Raw genomic sequence first — 20607 nt, 5'->3', positions numbered from 1 at the left:
GTCACTTAAGAAACACTTAGATAGGTACATGGATGGAATTGGTTTGGAGGGATATGGACCAAACACAGGCAAATGGGACTAGATTAATTGTGAAAAGTGGGCGGTATGGACCAGTTGGGCTGAAGGGCCTGTTTCCATTCTGTAACCTCTATGACTCTAAGGTCCAGAAGTAACAATAGAATATTTATCAATGCCAACAAGCCATGCTCCATGCTGTAATGCCTTTGCTCTTTGAACCTGTGAGGTACAACTCAGTGACTTTCACTTAGGGACCAAGCACTTGCAACTCAAGCATGATCTGGTAGGTCGGAACTAAGCTAGTTAGTTTTCAATCAGTATTCTCATCAATCCATGTTAATTTACATTAACTAAATAAATCTTATTGTTTACTTGCAGAAGACGATGCAGAAGAAGAGACAGAAGCAAGAACAGGTAGGTTAACGAGTAACTATATTAATTGTGGTACATACTATGTTAACATGTGTTATATCATCAGCCACAGCTCGATGCTGTTAGCATTCCTGAGGTAACTTGCCCAGATGACCACTGTTTACTTGTAATGATAGATGGTGGAGTGGATTTAGTGTGGCCTTGCTTAAATGAAGGGATAATAATGGCCCTAAAGGTGGTCAGTGCTTAATACCAGTGATGGAGCAGGTGGCTTTGTTTGAGTACCTCAGGCCTTTCCTGATTCAGGGAATAGGCCTCGCTGATGTAAGTAGAAACCTGATTGCTATTTTTGGGTCAAATGCAGGTTGAGTTCCCTGCAATTTGATTTGATTTATTTATTATCACGTGTACCGAGGCACAATGAAAAGCTTTGTTAAGGAGCAGGTCATAGTAAGCAAGGATGTACACAGCAAAAAGACAGCGACAGAAGCATGCAAGTTACATTGCACAGGGTGTGAGCTAGATGAGATCAACATTAGCAAGATCAGCATTATTTGAGGCTAGTGAGTCCATTCTAATTCCAGCCAAGAAGAAACTGTTCCTGAACCTGCTGGTGCATGTGTTCAGGCTTCTGTATCTTCTGCCTGGTGGAAGAGGTTATAGGAGATCAATACTGGGGTGGGAGGGGTCTTTGATGATGTTGGCAGCCTTTCCACAATAGTGTAAGTCCATGGATGGAAGGTTGGCTTTTGTGATGGTCTGGGCTGTGCACACAAATTCCTCTAGTTTCTTAGGGTCCTGGGCAGAGCATATGCTGTACCAGGCCGTTATGTATGACAGTATACTCTCACTGGTACACATGTAGAAGTTGATGAGGGTCGTTATGGACATGCCAAATTTCCTGAGCTGCCTGAGGAAGAAAAAGTGTTGTTGTGCCTTCTTGACCATCGCATCTACATGGGAAGTCTAGGACAAGCTGTCGGTTATCGTCACTCCGAGGAACTTGAAGAGAGAGCACCCAGCAATTGCAAAATCTTAAGTTATTTCCAGCTAATAACTTACTTTTTGAAAAGTGTAATCTCTGTTTAATATAGGAAATGCTGCAACAAAACTACACACACCAAGATGCTGTAAATGGCAATATGATTAGGACTAGATTTACAAAAAGCACCAGACATCCAGCTATAAAAGGTACAGTTCTAAAGGAGATGCAGCAGCCCGGGGAGCTCAGTATATATGTTCACAAGTCACTGAGGGTCGCAGGACACACTCAGAGAGTTACAATAAGACATATGGGAGCCAAGGCTTTAATAATAGCACTGTGGAGCTCATGAGCAAGAAGATTATGTTGATCTTGTGAAAGGCACTGGTTCATTCTCAGCTGCACTATTCCATCCAGCTCTGAATATCAGACTTTAGGAAGGATGTGAAGGCATTAGAAAAGATTTATGAGAATCCAGGGATGAGAAACTTCCATTATGGTGATAGGTTGGAGCGATTAAGAATTGTTTTCACAAGAGCTTAGTAGTTAGGAGCAGGATTAGACCATTTGGCCCAACAAGCCTAATCCTTCAATAACTGTGATCATGTTTGATCTTGGGCTTCACTCCATTTTCCTGCCCACTGCACCTTAACTTTTGATTCCTGAAGAGATCAACAATCCATTTTTTTAAACTCATTCATGAAATGTGGGCATCTATGGCGGCACGGGGGCTCAGTGGTTAGCACTGCTGCCTCACAGCGCCAGGGACTCGGGTTCGATTCCCGTCTCGGGCAACTGTCTATGTGGAGTTTGCACATTCTCCCCGTGTCTGCGTGGGTTTCCTCCGGGTGCTCCGGTTTCCTCCCACATTCCAAAGATGTGCAGGTCAGGTGAATTGGCCATGCTGAATTGTCCGTAGTATTAGGTACATTAGTCAGGGTTAAACGTAGGGAAATGGGTCGAGGTCTGTTGCTCTTCGGAGGGTCAGTGTGGTCTTGTTGGGCCGAAGGGCTTGTTTCCACACTGTAGGTAATCTAATCTAATCTATTGGTAGGCCCAACACTTATTTCCTACCCCTCATTTGCCCAGTGGGCAGGTAAGAGTCAACAACATTGCTGTGGGTCGAGATTCACATGTAGGCCAGACCAGTTAAGGTGGGCAGATTGTCTTCCCTGGAGGGCATTACTGAGACAGATGGAACAACACTCAGCAAGATGCCGGAATATCTTGCTGCCAAAATATTTTGGGTCCAAACTTGTTCTCATTATTTCCCTGCAATTGAAGAGAGAGCATTTAGCAATGGCAAGCCTTAAATCATTTCCGGCTAATAGTCGCCATTAGGCCAACTATTTTTTTTAATTTCACACTTCTATTGAATTCAAATTTCACCATCTGTCACAGTGAGATTCGAACGTATGTCTCTAGCACATTAGCCTGGAACTATGGATTACTAATCTAACAAAGATTGATGGGCGGCACGGTGGCACAGTGGTTAGCACTGCTGCCTCACAGCGCCAGAGACCCGGGTTCAATTCCCGCCTCAGGCGACTGACTGTGTGGAGTTTGCACGTTCTCCCCGTGTCTGCGTGGGTTTCCTCCGGGTGCTCCGGTTTCCTCCCACAGTCCAAAGTTGTGCAGGTTAGGTGAATTGGTCATGCTAAATTGCCCCTAGTGTTAGGTAAGGGGTAGATGTAGGGGTATGGATGGGTTGTGCTTCGGCGGGGCGGTGTAGACTTGTTGGGCTGAAGGGCCTGTTTCCACACTAATGTAATCTAATCTAATCTAATCTAAAAAGATGTGGAAGTGCCGGTGTTGGACTGGGGTGGACAAAGTTAAAAATCACACAACACCAGGTTATACTCCAACAGGTTTATTTAGAAGTACTAGCTTTCAGAGTGCTGCTTCTCGTCAGGTACCTGGACTATAACCTGGTGTATGATTTTTAATCTAACAATGTTACTATTACACTACTGATCCCAGTCTTAACTGTAAGGCTTTGGGATGGAGAATTCATAAGAGTCTCAACTCTTGAGTGAAAAGAAACCTCCTCAGCTCAGTCCCAGACAAGTAGTCTCTGATCCTGAGAGTGTGTTCCTGTGTTCTCCAGTTCAGGGGTAAATGTCTCAGCATTTGCCCTAATAGGATCAAATGACTGTTTGATTGTTTGTTTATGAAATTATTTGAATAATTTAAACAGAGCATACAAGAGTTGGCATTTTATAATCTACTTGTGGCATAATGCCAATGTTAAAAGACCTGTAATCCAGAGACGTGAGTTCAAATCCAGGATTCTAAATGAAATTCTTGAAATGAGGTTGGGCTGAAAGGTCTACGTTGCTCATGAAGATCCATCTGGATTTGTCATTAAGAAAAAAAAAATCTTGTTCCCAAATGTGTTTCAGGGAAGGCGAGTTGCTGTCGCTGCCTGGTTTGGCCTTTATGCACTTTAGTGCAGTTTATTCCTAACTGCCCTATGAAGAGGCCTAGTTGGCCATTGCCTTGCTTAGAGATAGGCAATGAAGGTTGGTGTTGCCAACAATGGCCGCATTCTCATGGAATGAAAAAGAAAGTGAGATGTTTTGTTCAGTTTTATGGAAAGAGCTGACACTGTTATTGAATGTTGACCTCTAGTAGATTAGTAGAAAATATCTTAGTCAATGCCTGCCATAAATCTGTAATCCCCAGTCGATTGTTGCCTCATAATGGCCTGCTGTGTTGCTCATTCAATTTTTATCTGGACTCAGTTTTGTAATGAAGGATCATGGGATCCAATGCGATGTTGTGTCGACTGAAATATGAGTCTTTTGTAAATGAAATGCTGACAGCTGCAGCACACATCATAGTCATTTAATGCCTTGGACCAGTTAATCAGCTTCACCTCCATGTGAGAGCAGGCAACTGACCTAAAACATAGTCGAAAGCTCCCAAGGCATGAGAGCGGCAAGTTCGGTTTTGTTTCCGGCAAAAAGCACTTAGTGCCAGCTTCCTTCGTTTTGGCAAAGTGCAAATAAACTGGATGTGGCCATCGTGATGTTGATAGGGATGCCATTAAGTGTGTCAGTGTTAGAAATTCACATCTCTCCATGGGAGATGATGTTTTCTAGTCGACCTGTTCAGGGATGTTATGACGCATCTCCAGTGTAGGTGGGGCTTGAACCCAGGTCTCCTGGCTCAGAGGCAGGGCACTACCACCTCACCAGCAAGAGAGAGAGGAAGTGGAGCCCACTTCATGGAATCATAGAATCCCTGCAGTGTGGATCGAGTCTCATTGGCAAATTGAGGTCCAATAAAGGACAGTTGAGTATGCTTTGAGGACCCTCTGAAGAGAACCCCTACCTGCTCCCTGTAACCCTGCATTTTCCATGGCCCACCAACCAAGGCTGCACAAAACTGGTCACTGCAGTGAATTTAGTGTTGCCAATCCACCTAACCTGCATTGGTTTATACTGTGGGAGGAAACTGGAGCACCCAGAGGAAACCCGTGCAAATACAGGGAGAATGTGCAAACTCCAAACAGGCAGTCACCTGAGGCTGGGATCGAACCTGGATTCCCGTTGCTGTGAGGCAGCAGTGCTAACCACTGAGCCACCCTACTTCCTGAGCTGCCACCAGAGGGCACGCCACAGTTAAAGCTACCCCCAATGGCACAGAGGCAGACCATTCAGCCTGACCAGTCCCTGCTGGACTCCATTTCTGCTTCCTTCAATCCTTCTTCATCACATTCAATGAGCACTAGCCTGTGGCTATGAAACATGACACAACCACCTCATCGCTAAACCAATCAAAACACAGCCAAGAGAAAGAAAACCTTGTACTTTTGTATTCCGCTTTTATGGAGTTGGTTCCAGATGTCGGCTGTTTGTTTGCACAACAACCCTCAACCCTATCGGTCTCTTCTCTAGCGTACTCAACTGTCCTTTATTGGACCTCAATTTGCCAATGAGATGTGACTGAGTAATCTATTTTAACCAGCACCAATTATATGTGTGCGCACCAAATTGGATCTTTTTGAAGGAATTATGACAATATCCTGAGAGGAGGAAAGGGAGAGCTCCAAGGTTAATTGGATAAGTCAGTTAGCTAGCGGTGAGTGGCAAATAACATTTTCACTGCCGCTTTCTCAGTGGTGAGTTTGAACTTGCTCGTGCATTTACTTTTATTCATCATTAAGTCAACTGCGCAAATCTGATTTAAATGTTTTCAAAAGCTTCACAGCAGAATTGAAATTCAGTTAATGGAAATCTTTGAACTCTGGAACGTGTATGTGAGTCAGTATAATTCTCAATGAGATGCTTTTCCAAATCAAAAGATGAACTTAATGCTGATAAGGCTCTCCCTGTTTACTGTCTACGTTATGAATAGTCCATTAGTTGGGAGAAGAGGGTGAATTGAATTGCAGGCAAAGTGACAGTCCGGCTGTAATGTGAACTGGTTTTGACTGATGTGGAACGCAGCCTGGTACCTCTGTTACTAACAACAGTGGACCAATGGTTTTCCTCAGCCCTGTAATCTCCAGACTTTCTTTTTTAACAAAGAGCAAGCAATAGTGCCATGATTTCTTGATTTAACTTTGACCCTGCTGTTTTCCTGAAATATAGACCTTTGTCTGGGTGTTAATGTACCATCGAGAGGGAGGTTGGATCAATTGGTTGGGTGGTTAGTTGGCAATGCAGGATGATGGCAACAGCATGGGTTCAATTCTCAGGACTCTCCTTCTCAACCTCTCCCCTTGGCTGAGGTGTGGTGACCCTAAGTTTAAGCCAGCACCACTCATCCCTCTCAAATGGGTGGCACGGTGGCTCAGAGGTTAGCACTACTGCCTCACAGTGCCAGGGTCCCAGGTTTGATTCCAGCCTTAGGTAACTGTCTGCGTAGAATTTGCACGTTCTCCCCGTGTCTGCATGGTTTTCCTCCAGGTGCTCCAGTTTCCTCCCACATTCTAAAGATCTGCAGGTTAAGTGAATTAGCCATGCCAAATTGTCCATAGTTAGGTGCATTAGTCAGAGGGGAGTGGGTTGCTCTTTGGAGGGATCGATGTGGACTTATTGGGCCGAAGGGCCCGTTTCCACATTGTAGGAAATCTAATCTAATCTAATCTAATGAAGTGAGAGAGCAGCCCCGTGATCTAGGTCAGATTATGGCTACTTTTAGTAAAAGCATTAGCAAATTTGCTGATGATACTAAGCTGGGTGGCAGGGTGAAATGTCAGGAGGATGTTAGGAGATTACAGGGTGACCTGGACAAGTTAGGTGAGTGGTCAGATGCAGTTTAATGTGGATAAATGTATGGTTATCCACTTTGGTGGCAAGAACAGGAAGGCAGATTATTACCTAAATGGAATCAATTTAGGTAAAGGGGCAGTACAGATCTGGGTGTTCTTGTACACCAGTCAATGAAGGTAAGCATGCAGGTACAGAAGGTAGTGAAGAAGGCTAATAGCATGCTGGCCTTCATAACAAGAGAGATTGAGTATAGAAGCAAAGAGGTTCTTCTGCAGCTGTATAGGGTTCTGGTGAGACCACACCTGGAGTATTGTGTGCAGTTCTGGTCTCCAAATTTGAGGAAAGACATTCTGGCTATTGAGAGAGTGCAGCATAGGTTCACGAGGTCAATTCCTGGAATTGCGGGACTTACGCTGAAAGACTGGAGCAACTGGGCTTGTGTACCCTTGAGTTTAGAAGACTGAGAGGGGATCTGATTGAGACATATAAGATTATTAAAGGATTGGACACTCTGGAGGCAGGAAACATGTTTCCACTGATGGGTGAGTGCCGAACCAGAGGACACAGCTTAAAAATACAGGGTAGACCATTTAGGACAGAGATGAGGAGAAACTTCTTCACCCAGAGAGTGGTGACTGTGTGGAATGCTCTGCCCCAGAGGGCAGTAGAGGCCCAGTCTCTGGATTCGTTTAAGAAAGAGTTGGATAGATCTCTCAAGGATAGTAGAGTTAAGGGTTATGGAGATAAGGCAGGAACAGGATACTGATTAAGGATGATCAGCCATGATCATATTGAATGGTGTGCAGGCTCGAAGGGCAGAATGGCCTCCTCCTGCACCTACTGTCTATTGTCTATTTTACCTTTACATTAATGTAGCGCCTACCACAAGGTAGGGGTGTAGAGTGGTGTGCTGTGCTTATCAAAGCCAGTGTAGTCAGCAGCTGAGTGCAATGGATAAATGGACCATACATGGCATCCAACTCCTCGAGTGAAGAATGCACCAGTTCGATGATGATTGACAGTTAATTGTTAAGCTTTGTTTAAACTTAATCCAGCCAATAAGGAAAGATGTTGTTAAACTTGAACGTGTTCAGAAAAGATTCACAAGGATGTTGCCAGGACTGGAGGATGTGAGCTATAGGGAGAGGCTGAATAAGCTGGGGCTTTTTCCTTGGAATGTGAGGATGCTGAGAGATGACTTTATAGAGGTTTATAAAATCGTGAGGGGCATGGATAGGGTGAATAGCCAAGGTATTTTCTCTAAAATAGAGGAGTCAAGAACTACAAAACATAGGTTTAAAGTGAGAGGGAAAAGATTTAAAAGGGGCTTGAGGGGCAACTTTTTCACACAGATGGCAGTGCGTGTATGGAATGAGCTGTTTGAAGAAGTGGTGGACGCTGGTACAATTACAGCATTTAAAAGGTGTCTGGATGGATATATGAATAGGAAGGATTTAGAGGGATATGGGCCAAATGCTGGCAAATGGGATGAGATTAATATAGGATATCTGGTCAATGCAGATGAGTTGGACTGAAGGGTCTGTTTCCATGCTGCATAACTCTGACTCTATGACTGACTTTGTTTGGTCAATGCGCCAGAGAAGAGACATCATCTATTCATTACAGTTAGGTCCATAATCTGGAATAACCTGTTTGGATGATCAGAGATGTGTTTGGAGTAGAGAGAAACTGTTTTTCTCTGATGTGAAACAAAGAAGTGCAACATTAAGATTAGAGGCTGGGTGCCGTGTGAGGGAGGGAGAAGCAGAAGAGAAAATCAATGGTGGATGTGAATTGATTGTATTCAGTTGACCAATCTGGAATCTGGAAGGGCAGCACGGGACAGACAGAGGCAGAGAATTGGGACAGGTGATGATGCAATGGATAAAGGAATCAATCAGGGATGACTTAAGGAAGCAGCAATCTGTAACTCTCACTCCTAAACAACTGTTGAGTCTGGAAGTCATTTCAGAAAATGAAAATTGAGGAGTGTTACCTTTGTGTGACATAGGCCGATGAATTTGGGGTTCACGTTAACCAGCATGCCTAGTTTCAACTTCAAGCTGCTGAAATCTGTCCTTATTGCTTGTCTACATCTGTTAACAGACCGAGAAACTTGCCAAAGCCGCCTCAGTTTTTGGGAGGTGCTTTCAAGTCCAAAGCAAAATCAATGAGATAAAATTACACAATGAAGAACAAGTATCACTTGTTCTCGGCACTTGGGCATTACACTGCTGGATTCCTATTAACTTCCTGCTGTATGTTGATAGGTGTCTGGCACCTACTGTGTTCAGGAGCAATTTGCTCCATTTCGTCTTTGGCAGCCAGCAATTGTTGAGGAATATACTGTCCAACGCAAACTGTATTGGACAATGTAATAATTATTAAATAAAGATCTTGTGTTTAAAGAGCAAAAGGTGTTTGCTAATTGGTCCCAACAGTCTTCATCTTGTACAAGAGTGAGCGATTCTTCATGTTTTGAGACATTGTTTTGCAGGACTGTCACCAAATCCGAACGAACTGGGCTTGCATTCTCAGCTATACTTACGAATAAACTGTCTGGCTTGCAATATTTCGCTCACAGTTGTAGCCAGAATGCCAGCGGGGTGAGTGAAATTAAGAGGATGGTTTGCAAAGAGGAAAGGAAGTGGTGCCTCATGCGCTCAGAGCGTAGGTCAGATGCTGACTGGACTAACTAAGAACATAAGGAGCAGGAACAGTCCCACAAGCCGTTCTGTCAGTGAATACGATCATGACAGATCTTCAACCTCAACTTCACATTCCTGCCCACTCCCCATATCGCTTAGGATTCACAAAATTACTGCTCTTACTCTGAACGTGTTTGTAGTGTTCCTTTCTGGACACTGTCAAGATGGCGGAATAAGCTGCTCAGGGCCCATCAATTCCGTCCATTTCCCCTTCTATGTCCTCTTCTTGTTTTCTTCTTTCTCTTCACTTTTGCTTACCTTCTGGGAGGAGCTCCGTCATAATGGCAGCATCGGCAGTGATGGCATCGACCGGGAAGATGGCTCCATCGGGGTCCGGAGCGTGGCGATGGTGGCGGGTGTTGAGGAGCTGGAGGGGCACCCGGCATCAACAGAGGCCCAACGGTGAAAGATGGCACCCAAGAAACAATGACTTTGACGTTGATTGGGTCTGGCGCTGGTGGTGGCAGAAAGGTTATGGACTCTCTTTAAGGTTATTCTTAAGCTATTCAAGATGACACCATATCATGGTGACAGCAAAAGCTTTTCACCATATTTTACGGTATTTTTCACTAACATAATAATTTATCCACTAAGGATATATTGCTGATAAAATACAATGCAACATGGATTCACCAGAATACCAAAGGATTTAGAATAATAATTCAGATTGTGTGAACTTGCTCGTGTTCTCTTTATTTATTGTGTTGCCAAATGATGAGGCAAACCTTTGTTTGTCTTCCCCAGGGGTTTGCCCGAAACGTCAACTTTCCTGCTCCTCGGATGCTGCCTGACCTGCTGTGCTTTTTCAGCACCACACTCTCGAGTTTGTTCACAATATCCAGCCTAGTGTAACTGTGGGTTACTCAGCCATGATTACTTTGAATCGTGGAGCAGGCTTGATGGGACGAATGGCCTACTCCTGTCCCTATTTTCTCTGTTTCGATGTTACTTTTCCCTTGCATGTACCACACCCTCCTGGATTTGAAACACCTATAGGGCAGCTGAGATTTGAACCCGGACCCTCCTGGCTCAGAGTCAGGGCTACTACTGTTGTGCAAGAAGATCCTTTTGGAGCTGATGGAACAATCCCCTGTTTCAACTCGCTGCTGCAGAAATCAGATTAAAATATTCTCCCTGGATAACGGATGTAAAATTGTTAAAAACTGGTGCAGTGTTTGATCTTATCTAAAAAAGCCAAGACGTGATCAAATTATTTTTATTCAGTCTGACATAAATCTGGGCCAGGTAGGACTTGAACCTGCACTTTCTGGCCCCGAAGTAAGGACGCTGTCACTGAGGCACTAATGTGCCCTAACCTTTGGCCAATTAGTATCAACTGCTCTTTATGACAGCTGGGACATGCACATGGACACACTCCAGTGACACAGAATTTGCAGCAATAGCCCTTTGGATTCCAACAATCTGAAGATTGATTTAGCTAAAGTATTTCCGAGAGGCAATGGAGGGAAACATGTCTTCTGGTTCAGGGATTCCAGAACAGGGGAGACATCTTAAAATTACAGGCCATGCCTCTCATTTCCGCCCAAAGATTAGTAGAATCCTGGGACTTTCTCCCCCAATAGGCTCTGAATCCTCAGCAGGGAATTGAAGCTTTCAAGCCTGAGAAAGATGTTTGGTTTGATCAGGTGATTAAGGACTCTGCAGCAAAGGTCGGAAAATGGAACTGAGGTACAGGTCAACCGTGATCTAATTGAATAGCAAAACAAGTCCTTGATATTGAGTGGTTTGTAGCTGTTCCAAAGACCAGCTCTTCCAAAAACATTGGAAGCTGATGACATGTGCCTTGCCACTACTGTCTGAAGTCTGCTGAAGAACTGTTTGCATTGTAAATCCATACTGGTTGAAGACTGATTATGGAACTAATTCTGGTCTCCCTACTTCTGGAAAGATGTTGTTACCCTCAATAGAGTGAAGAAAGGGCTTACAAGGATGTTGGGGGTCTAGAATAGAGTGGTGCTGGAAAAGCACAGCAGTTCAGGCTGCATCCGAGGAGCAGTAAAATCGATGTTTCGGGCAAAAGCCCTTCATCAGGAATACAGGCAGAGAGAAGGGTGGAGAGATAAGTGAGAGGAGGGTGGGGGTGGGGAGAAAATAGCATAGAGTACAATAGGTGAGTGGGGGAGGCGATGAAGGTGATAGGTCAGGGGGGAGGGGGGAGTGGATAGGTGGAAAAGAAGATAGGCAGGTAGGACAAGTCATGGGAACAGTGCTGAGCTGGAAGTTTGGAACTAGGGGGAAGGGGAAATGAGGAAACTGTTGAAGTCCACATTGATGCCCTGGGGTTGAAGTGTTTCGAGGTGGAAGATGAGGCGTTCTTCCTCCAGGCGTCTGGTGGTGAGGGAGCTGCGGTGAAGGAGGCCCAGGACCTCTATGTCCTCGGCAGGGTTGGAGGGGGAGTTGAAATGTTGGGCCACAAGGATGTTTTACAAGGACGTTGCCGAAGTTGGAGGTTTTGAGCTATACGGAGAGGTTGAATAGGCTGGGGCTAATTTCCCTGGAGTATTGAAGGCTGAGGGATGACCTTATTGAAGTTTATAAAATCATGAGGGGCATGGATAGGGTGATTAGGCAAGGTCTTTTCCCAAGAGTAGGGGAGTCCAAAACTAGAGGGCCTTGGTTAAGAGAGGCGAAAGATATCAAAGGGACCTAAGGGGCAACATTTTCACACTGAGGTGGTACATGTATGGAAAGAGCTACCAGAGGAAGTGGTGGAGGCTGGTACAATTACAACATTTAAAAAGTGTTTGGATGGGTATATGAATAGGAAGGGATCAGTAGGATATGGGCCAAGTGCTGGCAAATGGGACTAGATTAATTTAGGACATCTTGTCAACATGGACAAATTGGACCAAAATGTTTGTTTCAGTGCTGTACAATTCTATGACTCTATAACACCTCCATCTGAAAGATGAGAAATACTGTACTTTTTAAAATTCACTCATGGGACGTGGGCATCTCTGGCTGGGCTAGCATTTTATTGCCCATCGCTAGTTGACCCTGAGAAGGTGGTGGTGAGCTGCCTCCTTGAACCACTCCAGGGAGGTAGACCCACAATGTCCTTAAGGAGAGAACTCCAGGATTTTGACCCAGTGACACTAAAGGAATGGCAATATATTTCCAAGTCAGGATGGTGAGTAGTTTGGAGGGGAACTTGTAAGTGGTCATATCTGATTGTAAAAAGCATAGAAAAGCCATAGTCTCCTCTAATCTTTTGGCTTTTCAGGTTCAACAACGCAGTAATGGCAGAACATATCCAATTCTCACAGTCTATAAGTACATGTTTTTCCACCAACAGCGAATGGTTATGTTCTCGATGTGCGTCCTGAAAGGCCAGTGGCAGTAGATTCGATCATGGCTTTTAAAAAGGGGGTTGCTTAAGCACTAAAGGGAAACATGTTACAGAGAGATGGCAGAGCAGGGAAACTAGCAGAGGGCTAACATGGTCAAGGTAGACCAAATGGCCTCCTCAGAAATCTAACTATTCTGTGATAATACAGCAAGGTTGATGTTAAGAAGGAGGATGTGTTGGAAATTTTGAAAAACACGAGGATACGTAAGTCCCCTGAGCCAGACAGGATATACCCAAGGTTACCACTGGAAGTGAGGGAAGGGATTGCTGTGCCTTTGGCAATGATCTTTGTGTCCTCACTGCACCCTGGAGTTGTACCAGATGATTAGAGGGTGGCAAATGTTATTCCCTTGTTCAAGAAAGGGAATAGGGATAACCCTGGGAATTGCAGACCAGCCAGTCTTACGTCACTGGTGGGCAAATTATTGGAGAGGTTTCTGAGAGACAGGATTTATGATGATTTAAAAATGAATTGTTTGGTTAGAGATAGTCAGCATGGCTTTGTGAGGGGTGGGTCATGCCTCACAAGTCTTAATGAATTCTTTGAGAATGTGACAACACACATTGATGAAGGTCGATCAGGGGATGTGGTGTACATGGATTTTAACAACGTGATTGATAAGGTTCCCCATGGTAGTTCCATTCAAAAAGAAAGGATGTGTAGAATACAGGGACATTTGGCCTGTCTGGATACAGACTTGGCTGGTCCATGAAAGATGGAGGGTAGTAGGAGATAGAAAGTATTCAGCCTGGAGCTCAGTGACCAGTGGTCTTCCGCAGGGATCTATTCTGAGACCTCTGCTCTTTGTGATTTTTATAAATGACTTGGGTGAGGAAGTGAAAGGATGTTTTAGTAAGTTTGCCACTGACACAAAGGTTGGTGGAGTTGTGGGTAGTGTGTAGGATGCAACGACACATTGACAGGATGCAGAGCTGGGCGGATAAGGTATAGATGGAGTTCAAAATGGAAAAGTGTTGAGGTGATTCATTTTGGAAGGTCGAATTTGAATGCAGATTACAGTATTAAAGGCAGGATTATTGGCAGTGTGGAGGAACAGTGTGGTCTTGGGGTCCATGTCATTAGATCCCTCAAAGTTACCACCCAAGTTGATAGGGTTGTTAAGAAGGCATATGGTGTGTTGGCTTCCATTAGCAGGGCGATTGAGTTTAAGAGCCGTGAGGTTATGCTGCTGCTCTATAAAGACCTGGTTAGACCACACTTGGAATGTTGTGTTCAGTTCTGGTCATCTCATAGGAACGATATGGAAGCTTCATAGAGGGTGTAGAGGAGATTTACCAGGATACTGCCTGGACTAGAGGGCATGTCTTATGACGAAAGGTTGACGGAGCTAGGGGTTTTCTCATTGGAGCAAAAAAAGGATGCGAGGTGACTTGATAGAGATGTACAAGATGATGAGAGGCATAGAATGGATAGCCAGAGACTTTTTCCCAGGACAGAAATGGCTATCATGAGGGGCCATAATTATAAGGTGATTGGAGGAAGGCTTAGGGGAGATGTCGAGGTAGGTTCTTTGCACAGAGAGTGGTGGGTGTGTGCAATACACTGCCAGTGGTGATAGTAGAGTCAGATACATTAGGGACATCTTGGATAAGCATGTGGGTAATAGTAAAATGTATAGTATGTAGGTTAGTCTGATCTTAGAGTAGGATAAAAGGTCACCATAACATCAAAGTTCAAAGGGCCTGTACTTAACTGTTCCATGTCTTAACTAGAGAGCAGACAGCATTAAAGCAAAATTAATTGGAAGAGGGAGCCAAAAGACATATGTTAAACACAGGTAGAACATTAAAAATATTCTATGGAGTATATGGTGAGAGTAAAAAAACCGGGAGCAACAGAGATTGTTGTGGTTCGAGATGAGACCAGCCTTTAAGATAGCTACATGACATTCCAAAATTTCATGTTTTAATATAAAGCTATCAGCATCACCTTTATCATAGAACCCCTACAATGTGGAAACAGGCCATTTGGCCTATCAAGTCCACACTGACCCTCTGAAGAGCATCCCACTTACATCCAGTCAGCCCTACTCTATTTCTGTAACCCTGCATTTCCAATGGCTAATCCACCCAGCCTGCACAGCGTGGGGCAATTTGGCATGGCTCATCCACATAGCCTCTACGTCTTTGGACTGTGGGAGGGAACCAGTGCAAACACAGGGAGAATGTGTGAACTCCACACAGACAGTCACCCAAGGCTGGGATTGAATGCAGGTCCCTGGTGCTTTTAGGCAGCAATGCAAACCACTGAACCCCCATGCCATCTCTTTATTCACTGTCTTTGTCATAGAGATGTACAGCATGGAAACAGCATGGAAACAGATGTACAGCATGGTCCAACCCGTCCATGCCGACCAGATATCCCAACCCAATCTAGTCCCACCTGCCAGCACCCGGCCCATATCCCTCCAAACCCTTCCTATTCATATACCCATCCAAATGCCTCTTAAATATTGCAATTGTACCAGCCTCCACCACATCTTCTGGCAACTCATTCCATGCCCGTACCACCCTCTGTGTGAAAAAGCTACCCCTTAAGTCTCTTTTATATCTTTCCCCTCTCACCCTAAACCTATGCCCTCTAGTTCTGGACTCCCCGATCCCAGGGAAAAGACTTTGCCTATTTACCCTATCCATGCCCCTCATAATTTTGTAAACCTCTATAAGGTCACTCCTCAGCCTCCGACGCTCCAGAGAAAACTGTCCCAGCCTGTTCAGTATCTCCCTGTAGCTCAAACCCTCCAACCCTGGCAACGTGCTTGTAAATCTTTTCTGAACCCTTTCAAGTTTCACAACATCTTTCTGATAGGAAGGAGACCAAAATTGCACGCAATATTCCAACAGTGGCCTGACCAATGTCCTGTACAGCCGCAACATGTCCTCCCAAATCCTGTACTCATACTCTGACCAATAAAAGAAAGCATACCAAACACCTTCTTCACTATCCTATCTACCTGCTTTGTGTATAGGATCAATCAGATATATGGATGTGTTATGTAAACATTGAATCCAGGCTGGGTATAAAGCTGTGAGTCTGTAACCTTACTGTTATATAAAAACTTGATTATCTACGTGGACTGTATTACGTGGACTAATATATAGTAATCTCAGAAAAACACCCAAAATGATTATAGATTGAGGTAAATGCATGGATGCAGTTCAAGCATGAGACAACTTAAAGAACAAAAAATGTATCACCTTAAAATGTGAATTGATTTAATAGTCAATGGAGTAAGACTTTGTGAAATAATGTAATGATGCCCTTTGACAAAAAGGGTCCTTGAATAAACTGTCTTTTGACTTTTACAGTGATGAAGCCTTTGGAACATGCTAATGATAAAGAAGGTAGGACTGGCTCTTTTTATTCTTGCATCTTCGTTGAACATCATGGTTTTCTGAAAGCAAACAAAACCCTCTGACGAAGTTGCCAGAGTGGGACATCCAGTTCTGCTGAGATTGATGGCACCTTTGATTTTAATCTGTGGAATCTAGGGCCAGGCGATCAGAGCTATCCTGGCAAACAGTCAACGAGAGAAGGGAAAGGAGAACGAGCTGCCACGCTAACGCATGCACTGGCAGATTTCCCGTGGGATTGAGTTGAAATCCATGTTCCAATTCTCGGGGAGGTGGGACTGTTAGAAACTGGATGATCTACACCTGGGCCAGACTGGAGTCAATGTCCTTGGGGGTGCTCTTGATCATGCTGTTGGGGAGGGTTTAAGCTAATGTGGCAAGAGGATGGGAACCAAATGAGGTGGTTAGTGGACAGGAAAAAGGTAGTAACTAAAACCCGTTAAGAAATAGATAATGAAGTCAGCACGACTAAGAGGAAGAGTAGGCCGGGAGCAAATGATGAAAGCAGAGGGACTGTTGGTCTGAGATGCATTTCTTTTAATGCAAGAAGGATGGTAGGTAAGGCTGAAGAACTTAGGGCTTGGATTGGTACCTGGGAGTATGATGTTATTACTATTATTGAGACTTGGTTGAGGGAAGGGCATGATTGGCAACTAAATATTCCAGGATATCGATGCTTCAGGTGGGATAGAGAGGGAGGTAAAAAGGCGTGGAGGAGTTGCATTACTGGTCAGAGAGGATATCACAGCTGTGCTGAAGGAGGGCACTATGGAGGACTCGAGCAGTGAGGCAATATGGGCAGAGCTCAGAAACAGGAAGGGTACAGTAACAATGTTGAGACTATACTACAGGCCTCCCAACAGCAAGCGTGAGATAGAGGTACAAATTTGTAAACAGATTATAGAAAGATGCAGGAGCGACAGGATGGTGGTGATAGGAGATTTTAATTTTCCCAACATTGACTGGGATTCACTTAGGGTTAGAGGTCTAGATGGAGCAGAATTTGTAAGGTGCACCCAGGAGGGTTTTCTAGAACAGGATGTAAATAGTCCAACTCGGAAAGGGGCCATACTGGTCCTGGTGTTGGGGAATGAGCCCGGCCAGGTGGTTGAGGTTTTGGTGGGGGATTACTTTGGGAATAGTGATTATAATTCCATAAGTTTTAGAATACTCCTGGACAAAGATGAAAGTGGTCCTAAAGGAAGAGTGTGAAATTGGGGTAGGCCAACTGTACCAAAAGTCAGCAGGAGCCAGGGAATGTAGATTGGGAGCAGCTGTTTGAATCTGCATTTGATATGTGGGAGGCTTTTAAAGAGAGGTTGATGAGAGTTCAGAAGAGATATGTTCCTGTGAAAATGAGGGATAGAAATGGCAAGATTAGGGAACCATGGATGCCAGGTGAAATTGTGAGACGAGCTAAGAGTAAAAAGGAAGCATACATAAGGTTTGGGTGACTGAAGCCAGACGAAGCTTTGGAAGAATATCGGGAATAGAGGACCAATCTGAAAAGAGGAATTAAGAAGGCTAAAAGGGGTCATGAAATATCCTTAGTGAGCAGGGTTAAGTAAAATCCCAAAGCCTTTTATTCACATATAAGGAGCAAGAGAGGAACTAGGGAAAGGGTTGGCCCACTCAAGGATACGCGTGGAGGCAGAGAAAATGGGTGAGATTCTTAATGAGTACTTTGCATCGGTATTCACCAAGGAGAGGGACTTGGTGGATTGAGGTTAGGGATAGATCTTTGATAACTCTAGTCAGCATAAGGAGGGAGGAAGTGTTGTGTATTCTAAAAGGCATAAAGGTGAACAAGTCCCCAGGTCCAGATGGGATCTATCTCAGGTTACTGAGAGAAGCGAGAGAGGAAATAGCTGGGGCCTTAACAGATACCTTTGCAGCATCCTTAAACAGGGGGGAGGTCCCAGAGGACTGGAGAATTACTAATGTTATCCCCTTGTTTAAGAAGGGTAGCAGGGATAATCCAGGTAATATTAGACAGGTGAGCCTGATGTCAGTGTAGGGAAGCTGCTGGAGAAGCTACTGAGGGATAGGATATATACCTATTCTGAAGAAAATGGGCTTATCTGTGATAGGCAGCATGGTTTTGTGCAGGGAAGCTCATGTCTTAAAAACCTAATGGAATTCTTTGAAGAGGTGACAAAGTTGATTGGTGAGGGAAGGGATGTAGATGTCATATACATCGACTTTAGTAAGGCGTTTGATAAGGTTCCCCATGGTACGCTGATGGAGAAGGTGAAGTTGCATGGGGTCCAGAGTGTTCTAGCTAGATGGATAGAGAATGGTTGGGCAACAGGAGACAGAGACTAGTCGTGGAAGGGAGTTTCTCAAAATGGAGAAGTGTGGCCAGTGGTATCCCACAGGGATCCGTGCTGGCACCACTGCTGCTTGTGATATACATAAATGATTTGGAGAAAGATGTAGGTTGCCTCATTAGCAAGTTTGCAGGATGACACTAAGATTGGTGGAGTAGCAGATAGTGAAGAGGACTGTCAGAGAATGCAGCAGAATATGGATAGATTGGAGAGTTGTGCAGAGAAATGGCAGATGGAGTTCAATCCGGACAAATGTGTGGTGATGCATTTTGGAAGATCCAATTCAAGAGCGAACTATACAGTAAATGGAAAGGTCCTGGGGAAAATTGATATACAGAGAGATCTGGGTGCTCAGGTCCATTGTACCCTGAAGGTGGCAGTGCAGGTTAGTAGCGTGGTCAAGACGGCATGCTTTCCTTCATCGGACGGGGTATTGAGTACAAGGGTTAACAGGTCTTACAGATGTATAAGACTTTGGTTCAGCCACATTTGGAATACTGCGTACAGTTCTAGTCACCACATTACCAAAAGGATGTGGATGCTTTGGAGAGGGTGCAGAGGAGGTTCACCAAGATGTTGCTTGGTATGGAGGGCGCTAGCTATGAGGAGAGGTTGGGTAGATTAGGATTATTTTCATTGAAAGGAAGGAGGTTGAGGAGGGACCTGATTGAGGCCTACAAAATAATGAGAGCTATAGGCAGGGTGGATAGCAAGAAGTCTTTTCCCAGAGTGGAAATTATGAGAGGCCATGACTTCAAAGTGAGAGGGGAAAAGTTTAGGGGAGATATGCGTGGAAAGTTCTTCACTCAGAGGGTGGTGGAACGCGTTTCCAGAAGAGGTGGTAGGGCAGGAACGATATCATCATTTAAGATGTATCTAGACAGAAACATGAATGGGCAAAGAGCAAAAGGATACAGATCCTCAGAGAATAGGTGGCAGGTTTAATTAGAGGATCTGGATTGGCGCAGGCTTGGAGGGCTGAAGGGTGTGTTCCTGTGCTATAATATTCTTTGTTCTTTGTTCAAGTCATGTTGCAGCTGTACACAACATTGGTTGGGCCACTGTTGGAATATTGCATACAGTTCTGGTCTCCTTCCTATCGGAAAGATGTTGTGAAATTTTAAAGGGTTCAGCAAAGATTTACAAGGATGTTGCCAGGGTTGGAGGATTTGAGCTATATGGGGAGGCTGAAAAGGCTGGGGTTGTTTTCCCTGGAGCGTCAGAGGCTGAAGGGTGACCTTATAGACGTTTACACAATTATGATGGGCATGGATAGGATAAATAGACAAAGTCTTTTCCCTGGGTTGGGGGAGTCCAGAACTAGAGGGCATAGGTTTAGGGTGAGAGGGGAAAGATATAAAAGGGACCTAAGAGGCAACTTTTTCACCCAGAGGGTGGTATGGAATGAGTTGCCCGAGGAAGTGGTGGAGGCTGGTACAATTGTAACATTTAAGAGGCATTTGGATGGGTATATGAAAAGGAAGGATTTGGAGGGATATGAGCCGGATGCTGGCAGGTGGGACTAGATTGGGTTGGGATATCTGGTCGGCATGGATGGGTTGGACCAAAGGGTCTGTTTCCATGCTGTACACCTCTATAACTCAATGACTCTAAGTCGGGGGATATGGTGTTCAGGTGAGAGAGTTTTCCAAAAAACGACAGCACTGAAAGCAGCCTTTGCAAAACCTCCAGGTGCACAGGAGAAACCAGCGACTGAGATATGCACAAATAGACTTGTCTTCACTGAGAGATGGGTTAAACAAAATGATTGATCCAATTGTCTGGAGCCATTGTGCAGTAAAAGCTAGTGTTCCTTGTAGGTCATCATTTATTCATGATAAGATAAAGCCTTCCTGCGATGTATGGCCATGAGCAGAAATGAAGGTCTTGACTGTTGTTCGTGTTTTAATCGGTTCATTGTTCCTATTGATTGTTTATGACTGCAGTAACACCACTGTTCTTCCATTATGAGTCTGCAGAGTAAGTATTTGCCATTTCTTTTCCACCTTCAAGACAGGATGAAACCAACATAATTTCTATACTTGGAATTGATCAATTCAAAGGTGTCCAATCTCTGTCTTATTGGGTCAAAAAGATACTAATGAGGGTGGCATGATGGCTCAGTGGCTAGCACTGCTGCCTTACAGTTTGCGGGTCTGTGTCTGTGCGGGTTTCCTCCGGGTGCTCCGGTTTCCTCCTACAATGTTGTGGTTCTGTTCGCCGAGCTGGA

The 20607-nt window shown here is 44.5% G+C and overlaps 1 protein-coding gene and 1 pseudogene across 8 annotated transcripts in view; one reads left to right on the top strand and one right to left on the bottom strand.

Annotated features, from left to right (window-relative positions):
- cd276 (CD276 molecule) overlaps nucleotides 1-20607 on the top strand; it is a 350663-nt gene that overhangs the window by 292140 nt on the left and 37916 nt on the right. For all 8 annotated transcript variants that reach the window (XM_072553075.1, XM_072553074.1, XM_072553068.1 and 5 more), the window contains 2 exons: nucleotides 397-432; nucleotides 16003-16038. In XM_072553075.1, coding sequence (XP_072409176.1) covers nucleotides 397-432; nucleotides 16003-16038 — 72 coding nt within the window. The remainder of the gene's footprint in view (nucleotides 1-396; nucleotides 433-16002; nucleotides 16039-20607) is intronic.
- On the bottom strand, nucleotides 10332-10508 carry LOC140458627 (U2 spliceosomal RNA; annotated as a pseudogene).

This window comes from Chiloscyllium punctatum, chromosome 33 (assembly GCF_047496795.1).
Source record: "Chiloscyllium punctatum isolate Juve2018m chromosome 33, sChiPun1.3, whole genome shotgun sequence".
NCBI classification, from domain to species: domain Eukaryota; kingdom Metazoa; phylum Chordata; class Chondrichthyes; order Orectolobiformes; family Hemiscylliidae; genus Chiloscyllium; species Chiloscyllium punctatum.
This window is presented reverse-complemented; position numbering and strand designations above follow the sequence as displayed.